We start from the raw sequence: 10,065 nt of genomic DNA, 5'->3' as shown, positions 1-10,065 counted from the left end.
ACACTGGGTTTATATTCAGTTAATGATGTATTTTGCTTTCAAAGTCACTTTTTCTTCAGTTTTCTCTGTTTTTGATATAATAACCTTTAACTTTAATCTGAGCTTTTATGAACATCTACATGATCAGTAATTTACATATAAGAAAATGCCAGTTTTTAACAAAAAAATGCAAAACAGAAAATAATATTACACTAAACAGTGATAATTCAATTCAGAAGGGTTAAAGAGAAAACTAATTTTTTGGAACTGTCACAGAAGCAGCACTGGGTCTTTATGGATTAAATCAATAATAAAAGTAGAGTGGGAAGGGATCAGTTGCAGCTAAAAATACAAAGCAAACTCATTCCAAATGTGTACAAATATGGATGCATTTGGAAGTGTTACACATTAAAAAAGTTTATTCTTCTTTCAGTCACACTTCTTTCATCAACCAACCCGTGAAGCACTGACACAAGAAGGAAGAAAGATAGAAGTTGTATCGAGAAAAATCAGGAAGTACATAATCAGTCTTGTGAAGCGGCCTCATTGGTTTTACTACTGTACTTTCTTCCTCACATTAATGGCTATTTTTGTCGGCATCTTCCTCATCCTCCCTGGTCTCACAGGTCAGTCACAGGTTACTTCATATTTGTGTGTTTACAGGTTTATTGTCTTATTATTTAGCTGGGTCTCATATTATCATAGCACATGTAGGAAAATGCATTACAATGTTCTGTAGCTGTCTGAGCAGTGCACAGTATTTACAGCATCATGTCAACACAAATTTGTGTGGAGAGAATGAAATGTTTCTGTTTACAATAATGTATATGCGTTGCAGGTATTCACAGTATAAGTACAGTCAGTTATGTAACGGTGGAAAAAGGAGGTTCCATCTCTATCCCATGTTTCTACGAGTCAAAGTACACAGACAATGAGAAATATCTGTGTAAAGGATGTAAGTGGAAAATCTGCTCATATGAAGTTAAAACAAATCAGTACAATTCAACAAAGTATCTGATCTCTGACGACCAAAACCAAGGAGTTGTTACCTGGACTATTAATGACCTGACAGAGGAGGACACAGACTGTTACTGGTGTGTCATGGAGATAAACCATCGACCTGATAATGGAAAATGTTTTAATGTTCGTGTCACTGGAAAAGGTAAGAGCTTTGAATTTACTACAGTACAAATGGGATCCAATGTGGAAAAACGTGGAGGGAGAATTGTTGTTTGCTAAAGAGCACAATTACAGTAATTAAAAAAAAGAAAAAACAGTTTGAAACATCATCTATGAATACACATGTTTATCAAACTTGTTTTCTTTAAGGCGATGCCACGCTCTATGTGGATTCTCAGAAGGTGACAGGGTTTATTGGAGACCAAATAACCATCGACTGTCACTATAGAGGATCTAAACAAATAAAGTGGTGCAGGACTGGTGTTAAAGGACCCACATCCTGTATCAAAGACTCTGGGAAAATAGATGAGACAATGGTGACTATTATGAGAAATACCCCTGGTGTTATTACTGTGACTATGAGTGAACTGAGGGAGAGGAGCAGTGGTTGGTATTGGTGCACTGATGAAGACCTGCAGATGCCGGTGCATGTAACCATTAAAGAGAGACCTACCACCAGTAAGTACTTCACATAATAGTAAATCATAAATATATACGTTATATGACATTATGTACCGTGTACTGCAATTTGATTTAATATGGATTCATAATGTTATTTTACTCTGTTCATCACTTTGTTGAAAATAAGCAACAATTGCAACAACAACAACAACAAGAACCAGACAGTCAATGACCATATCATCCACGTCCAAACCTGTCAATCACACATATGTGAGTCAAGAACCGACCACAGAACAAACTGGAACACACAGGTTAGTAAGATTTAAACCTGTATGTTTTATAGATTCATTCATATGATAAATAAAACTGCTTTGTTATTTATAGATAGAATTAAGACCACTGATGTATTAATGATTAGAAAAATAACTGAATGTCAGTGTGGTACTGATTAAACATGTCATGTGTGTGTTTTTCTATCATTTGTGCAGCAGCTCATCCAATCATCTACTGAGTTTCATCATTCCTTTGTGTTTGCTGCTGCTGATTGTAACGGTGGCCGTACTCACCTGGTTCATGTTGAAAAGACGCAGTAAGTCTGTCCAGAACTGTACATGAATCCAGTTCATCCTATTTAGACTAAATGTACAGAGTCACTGTGCTGTGACTCAGTCACAATTCTCCACTGTTTTATTTTTAGAGTCACCAGCCACAGCTGAGGTAAGGTGGATTTATATTAGTGTTGTCATTTTATTTCCAATATAAAGATCTGTGTTATCTGTTTTTCATTATTTAGTTCAGCTTCATTAGATTGCAAATATTTCCAAGTTTTACGTTTTATGTTTTTGGACTTCAGAAGGTGAACAGAGGAACTGATTAACATGATGGTGAATATTCTGTCTCATATTTGGTTTGTTTTATCAGGATGAACAGACAGTAACGTACAGTACTGTGACGCATGTGAGAAAAAACACAGCCCAGGTAAACTGTATATAAATACAATTATGGAGAAAAACTGAGCGTAACATAAACATACTTTTGTTGTATACTTCAGCTGCACTGCTTCATTATCATTTGTCTCTCATTTCTGACCATGTCTATTATCATAAACATTTTATCTTATAACACTGGTCTACAATTTTTTTTTTTAATGATCTGCCTCAGAGATTAAATGTGCTAAATGATATGTATTTTAATAAGATTAATTGGAAAACAAATGACAAAAGTGCTGGTTTACTGATGTTTTCAAGGTATATGAAAGTGTTATTATTGGTTTATGTACATTTATACAATAGATTTATCAATCTTCCACTAGATAGAACCTGTAAAGTGAATATATTATCATGTGCATACAGTGTTTCTAAGTAGATCTGATAACTCTGAGACAAATATTTCCTTTGAGTAAAACCCATTCTCTCATAAATTCTCAAATTTCACATTTTGACCCAAGACTGTATCTTGGAAACTTCAGCCAACCAGCATTTGTGACTTGATTTTTCTTTTTCACATTTTACTCACATGAGGTAAAATGTCACTACTTTTATTCTGGAAGCATTTTACTTGTAAAACAGTGTAATTAATCTGAGGAATATACTGTAAACTGTTTCATTTACTTCTCTACGACAGTCTGAAGAGAAAGTCATATAATATAATATTCTATATTATGAACAGGACCTTCAACCCATGTAACATCCTTAAAAATAGTTTCATATTCATAGTTTGACTTGTCCTGTAAATTATTGCATGTTGTAATTGGTTGTTGTATTTCATGCTGCCTTTTGGCCAGGACTCCCTTGGGAAAGAGGTTTTTGATCTCGAGAATTTTTTTTTCCTGGCTAAATAAAGGCGAAATAAAATAAATGAAACAAAAAGAAAACAAAAACAAATATATATATATATATATATATATATATATATATATATATATATATATATATATATATATATATATGTCACAGTAGAGATTGAAATCCAGTAGGATTCCTAATCCTACTAGGACAGATAGTAATTGGAGTTTGTCCTAGGACAAACTAAAATTACTATCTGTCCTATACAGTATATGAATTTGACTATTTAACATACACAGGAAATGCAGCCTCTGTTTCTTCTTATATTACAGTGTTATCAGGTACATCTAATCTAACACATATTAAAACATCACATTTCTTTTTCTTTTTCCTTCCACAGCAGATAAATACTGAAGATGAAGCAGACGTCATGTACAGCACTGTGTTTTGCATTGCACAACAAAATACACACCAGGTAAATATGACCCTGATCTCAGTCACACTGTTTCTCATTCACAGTTACAGAATTATATATATTTTTCAAGCTTTTTGTATTCTTTGTCTTCTTTTACAGCTTTTAATGTTTCCTCTGTTTTCAGGTTGAAGACAAAGATGAGAATGTGACCTACAGCACAGTGGTTCGTCACTAGTGAAATTATGAAATAACTTTCTGACTTCCTGTCTACTTCTTAATACCTTTATCAGTCATTTGCTGTTGTCCATCAAACTGTAGCCTACTGCTCTCCAAATGTACCTATGAGGATATTTCAGTATGTGTTTTCACAATCTATGATCTGTATTTGTTAATAAACATGAATAAATTATTCTGTTTTTATCCAGTTGTAAAATTTTTAACCTTCAGTTTTCAACTCAGACAAACCTTTTAACAAATTCATCCTCAGACAAACATTATATGAAGTGCTCCCTCTCATGGCAGAGTTAGGGAACAACATTTAGAGAAATACACTTAACCCAGAAAGACCCAAACATCTACTGTAGACCAAAACCATCTACTGATCTAAACTGTTTAACACCTGTTGATCCACTAGTCCTATCAATACATGTAAATAATTGGTGTAAAATGCAGTTTGTCATCTTTTCATGGTCATCAGATATGACTCATTTTGACGTTCAGAGACTACGTAGTTACCGTGGAAACCCCATCATCTTCTACAACATTGATTCACCAATAAAACCCATGGAGTTGGATCAATGACAGTGGATGGACACGCTGGGTTTATGTTCAGTTAATGATGTATTTTGGTTTAAAAGTCACTTTTTCTTCAGTTTTCTCTGTTTTTGATTTAATAACCCTTACCTTTAATCTGAGCTTTTATGAACATCTACATGATCAGTAATTTAAATCCAGGAAAATATCAGTTTTTCACGAAAAAACGCTCAGCAAAAAATGCAGTGTCAATATTTCAGGGTCAAGCTATTTTAGCCTAGATAGAGTATTTATCGCTCTATGGAGAGTAAACCAGCTCTAACAGTAGAGTTAAAAGAGGGATGATTAGTTCCAGTCTGCTGCATTGCATTGTGGGTACTGGACATTTTACCCATTGTGTTCTATTTTATGTGCAAGGGTTCAATGGGATTTTGTGTTAATGTTTATTTTGTTTAATGTGTCTGTTGTACAAAGTTTACTGGCCGTTTTATGTTTGTTTGTTTTTTAATTAATGTAGCAGCATTTGTCAAACCTGTAGGCAGAACAATGCTGTAGCTGATTGTTGCTATGAAGCAGTTGCTGTAGGCCTATTGCAAGTGAGAAGGTCTTGGCTCTTTCAAAGTAAAAGCACTTCCTGGAGTGTTTGAAATCTGTAAAGCAATTTTTTTTCCTTGTAGGTGTAACAGTAAATACATAATCAATCATTCCTACCCAAAGAACCACTTCAAGAAAATTCTGTAAGTCATCTCACACCCCCACCTTGGGAACTCCTGCAATTCTACATTGTTTCAATATTAATTAATTATTAATATTAGTAACTACATTTGGGGTAAAAATAGCTCTATAAGTGTAATCATATTACTCTCAACAGTGTGAAAACACCACAGTGTTAAATATTTTTTACACATTTCATTGTTAATTTTGACACTGAATTGAATAGAATTAACTCTGAAAATGACACTGGCCATAGAGTAAATTTTACTCTAATTCTGAGTGGGACCAAATGTTATCTGAAACAGAGTTTAAGTCAACTCTCTCAGAGTTCAACTGGATCTCTGTTTTTTACTGTGTGCAAAACACAGAGAATAATATTACACTAACTAGTGATAAATCATTTCAGAAAAGTTAAAGAGAAAACAAATCTTTTTGGAACTGTCACAGAAGCAGAACTGGGTCTTTATGGGTTAAATCAATAATACAAGTAGAGTGGGAAGGGATCAGTTGCAGCTAAAAATATAAAGCAAACTCACTCCAAATGTGTACAAATTTGGATGCATTTGGAAGTGTCACACATTCAGAAAGTTTATTCTTCTTTCAGTCACACTTCTTTCTTCAACCAACCTGTGAAGCACTGACACAAGAAGGAAGAAAGATAGAAGTTGTATCGAGAAAAATCAGGAAGTACATAATCAGTCTTGTGAAGCGGCCTCATTGGTTTTACTACTGTACTTTCTTCCTCACATTAATGGCTATTTTTGTCAGCATCTTCCTCATCCTCCCTGGTCTCACAGGTCAGTCACAGGTTACTTCATCTTTGTGTTTTTACAGTTTTATTGTCTTATTATTTAGCTGGGTCTCATATTATCACAGCACATATGCAATGCATTACAATGTTCTGTAGCTGTCTGAGCAGTGCACAGTATTTACAGCATCATGTCAAAACAAATTTGTGTGGAGAGAATGAAATGTTTCTGTTTACAATAATGTATATGTGTTGCAGGTATTCACAGTATAAGTACAGTCAGTCAGGTAACGGTGGAAGAAGGAGGTTCCATCTCTATCCCATGTTTCTACGAGTCAGAGTACACAGACCATGTGAAATATCTGTGTAAAGGACATACCTGGGATATCTGCTCATATGAAATTAAAACAAATGAGAAAAGTTCAACAAAGTATTCGGTCTCTGACAACAAAAACCAAAGAATGGTTACGTTCATTATTAATGATTTGAAGACAAAGGACACAAATTATTACTGGTGCAACATGGAGATAAAACGGGGACCTGATGATGGAAAATATTTTCATGTTCGTGTCACTGGAAAAGGTAAGAGCTTTGAATTTACTGCAGTACAAATGGGATCCAATGTGGAAAAATGTGGAGGGAGAATTGTTCTTTGCTGAAGACCACAATTACAGTATTTAATTTAAAAAAAAAGAAAAAACAGTTTGAAACATCATCTGTGAATACACATGTTTATCAAACTTGTTTTCTTTAAGGCGATGCCACGCTCTATGTGGATTCTCAGAAGGTGACAGGGTTTATTGGAGACCAAATAACCATCGACTGTCACTATAGAGGATCTAAACAAATAAAGTGGTGCAGGACTGGTGGTGAAGGACCCACATCCTGTGTAACAAACTCTGGGAAAATAGATGACACAAAGGTGACTATTAATAGAAATACCCCTGGTGTTATTACTGTGACTATGAGTGAACTGAGGGAGAGGAGCAGTGGTTGGTATTGGTGCACTGATGAAGACCTGCAGATGCCGGTGCATGTAACCATTAAAGAGAGACCTACCACCAGTAAGTACTTCACATAATAGTAAATCATAAATATATACGTTATATGACATTATGTACCGTGTACTGCAATTTGATTTAATATGGATTCATAATGTTATATTACTCTGTTCATCACTTTGTTGAAAATAAGCAACAATTGCAACAACAACAACAACAACAACCATACAGCCAACGACCATATCATCCACATCCAAACCTGTCGATCACACATATGTGAGTCAAGAACCGACCACAGAACAAACTGGAACACACAGGTTAGTAAGATTTAAACCTGTATGTTTTATAGATTCATTCATATGATAAATAAAACTGCTTTGTTATTTATAGATAGAATTAGGACCACTGATGTATTAATGATTAGAAAAATAACTGAATGTCAGTGTGGTACTGATTAAACATGTCATGTGTGTGTTTTTCTATCATTTGTGCAGCAGCTCATCCAATCATCTGCTGAGTTTCATCATTCCTTTGTGTTTGCTGCTGCTGATTGTAACGGTGGCCGTACTCACCTGGTTCATGTTGAAAAGACGCAGTAAGTCTGTCCAGAACTGTACATGAATCCAGTTCATCCTATTTAGACTAAATGTACAGAGTCACTGTGCTGTGATTCAGTCACAATTTTCCACTGTTTTATTTTTAGAGTCACCAGCCACAGCTGAGGTAAGGTGGATTTATATTAGTGTTGTCATTTTATTTCCAATATAAAGATCTGTGTTGTCTGTTTTTCATTATTTAGTTCAGCTTCATTAGATTGCAAATATTTCCAAGTTTTACGTTTGTTTTATGTTTTTGGACTTCAGAAGGTGAACAGAGGAACTGATTAACATGATGGTGAATATTCTGTCTCATATTTGGTTTGTTTTATCAGGATGAACAGACAGTAACGTACAGTACTGTGACGCATGTGAGAAAAACCACAGCCCAGGTAAACTGTATATAAATACAATTATGGAGAAAAACTGAGCGTAATATAAACATACTTTTGTTGTATACTTCAGCTGAACTGCTTCATTATCATTTGTCTCTCATTTCTGACCATGTCTATTATCATAAACATTTTATCTTATAACACCGGTCTACAATTTTTTTTTTTTAATGATCTGCCTCAGAGATTAAATGTGCTAAATGATATGTATTTTAATAAGATTAATTGGAAAACAAATGACAAAAGTGCTGGTTTACTGATGTTTTCAAGGTATATGAAAGTGTTATTATTGGTTTATGTACATTTATACAATAGATTTATCAATCTTCCACTGGATAGAACCTGTAAAGTGAATATATTATCATGTGCATACAGTGTTTCTAAGTAGATCTGATAACTCTGAGACAAATATTTCCTTTGAGTAAAACCCATTCTCTCATTAATTCTCAAATTTCACATTTTGACCCAAGACTGTATCTTGGAAACTTCAGCCAACCAGCATTTGTGACTTGATTTTTCTTTTTCACATTTTACTCACATGTAGTAAAATGTCACTACTTTTATTCTGGAAGCATTTTACTTGTAAAACAGTGTAATTAATCTGAGGAATATACTGTAAACTGTTTCATTTACTTCTCTACTACAGTCTGAAGAGAAAGTTATATAATTTAATATTCTATATTATGAACAGGACCTTCAACCCATGTAACATCCTTAAAAATAGTTTCATATTCATAGTTTGACTTGTCCTGTAAATTATTGCATGTTGTAATTGGTTGTTGTATTTCATGCTGCCTTTTGGCCAGGACTCCCTTGGGAAAGAGGTTTTTGATCTCGAGAATTTTTTTTCCTGGCTAAATAAAGGCGAAATAAAATAAATGAAACAAAAAACAAAAAGAAAACAAAAACAAATTTATATATATATATATATATATATATATATATATATATATATATATATATATATATATGTCACAGTAGAGATTGAAATCCAGTAGGATTCCTAATCCTACTAGGACAGATAGTAATTGGAGTTTGTCCTAGGACAAACTAAAATTACTATCTGTCCTATACAGTATATGAATTGACTATTTAACATACACAGGAAATGCAGCCTCTGTTTATTCTTATATTACAGTGTTATCAGGTACATCTAATCTAACACATATTAAAACATCACATTTCTTTTTCTTTTTCCTTCCACAGCAGATAAATACTGAAGATGAAGCAGACGTCATGTACAGCACTGTGTTTTACATTGCACAACAAAATACACACCAGGTAAATATGACCCTGATCTCAGTCACACTGTTTCTCATTCACAGTTACAGAATTATATATATTTTTCAAGCTTTTTGTATTCTTTGTCTTCTTTTACAGCTTTTAATGTTTCCTCTGTTTTCAGGTTGAAGACAAAGATGAGAATGTGACCTACAGCACAGTGGTTCGTCACTAGTGAAATTATGAAATAACTTTCTGACTTCCTGTCTACTTCTTAATACCTTTATCAGTCATTTGCTGTTGTCTATCAAACCATAGCCTACTGCTCTCCAAATGTACCTATGAGGATATTTCAGTATGTGTTTTCACAATCTATGATCTGTATTTGTTAATAAACATGAATAAATTATTCTGTCTTTATCCAGTTGTAAAATTTTTAACCTTCAGTTTTCAACTCAGACAAACCTTTTAACAAATTCATCCTCAGACAAACATTATATGAAGTGCTCCCTCTCATGGCAGAGTTAGGGAACAACATTTAGAGAAATACACTTAACCCAGAAAGACCCAAACATCTACTGTAGACCAAAACCATCTACTGATCTAAACTGTTTAATACCTGCTGATCCATTAATCCTATCAATACATGTAAATAATTGGTGTAAAATGCAGTTTGTCATCTTTTCATGGTCATCAGATATGACTCATTTGTACGTTCAGAGACTACGTAGTTACCGTGGAAACCCCATCATCTTCTACAACATTGATTCACCAATAAAACCCATGGAGTTGGATCAATGACAGTGGATGGACACGCTGGGTTTATGTTCAGTTAATGATGTATTTTGGTTTAAAAGTCACTTTTTCTTCAGTTTTCTCTG

General features: G+C 34.0%; 2 protein-coding genes across 4 annotated transcripts; both read left to right on the top strand.

The window, feature by feature from the left end:
- The first annotated feature begins 521 nt into the window (after positions 1–521).
- LOC115434437 (polymeric immunoglobulin receptor-like) lies at positions 522–4,150 on the top strand. 3 transcript variants are annotated; one of them, XM_030156380.1, is made up of 9 exons: positions 522–605; positions 818–1,141; positions 1,309–1,617; positions 1,748–1,871; positions 2,052–2,149; positions 2,258–2,277; positions 2,482–2,538; positions 3,745–3,819; positions 3,944–4,150. In XM_030156380.1, the coding sequence occupies exons 1-9, from the start codon at positions 560–562 to the stop codon at positions 3,992–3,994; spliced, it is 1,104 nt and encodes a 367-aa protein (XP_030012240.1). In that variant the 5' UTR covers positions 522–559; the 3' UTR covers positions 3,995–4,150. The 3 variants fall into 3 exon arrangements, with proteins under 3 accessions (XP_030012240.1, XP_030012241.1, XP_030012239.1); XM_030156381.1 differs by having other exon boundaries at positions 2,049–2,149; positions 3,748–3,819; XM_030156379.1 differs by having other exon boundaries at positions 2,049–2,149.
- Positions 4,151–5,977: 1,827 nt separating this feature from the next.
- Positions 5,978–9,481, top strand: LOC115433879 (polymeric immunoglobulin receptor-like). The gene is made up of 9 exons (XM_030155436.1): positions 5,978–6,023; positions 6,233–6,556; positions 6,730–7,038; positions 7,169–7,292; positions 7,470–7,570; positions 7,679–7,698; positions 7,907–7,963; positions 9,170–9,244; positions 9,369–9,481. Exons 1-9 carry the CDS (start codon positions 5,978–5,980, stop codon positions 9,417–9,419), a joined length of 1,107 nt encoding a protein of 368 aa, XP_030011296.1. The 3' UTR covers positions 9,420–9,481.
- Positions 9,482–10,065: the final 584 nt, after the last annotated feature.

Source organism: Sphaeramia orbicularis, chromosome 15 (genome assembly GCF_902148855.1).
Source record: "Sphaeramia orbicularis chromosome 15, fSphaOr1.1, whole genome shotgun sequence".
NCBI classification, from domain to species: Eukaryota; Metazoa; Chordata; class Actinopteri; order Kurtiformes; family Apogonidae; genus Sphaeramia; species Sphaeramia orbicularis.
This window is presented reverse-complemented; position numbering and strand designations above follow the sequence as displayed.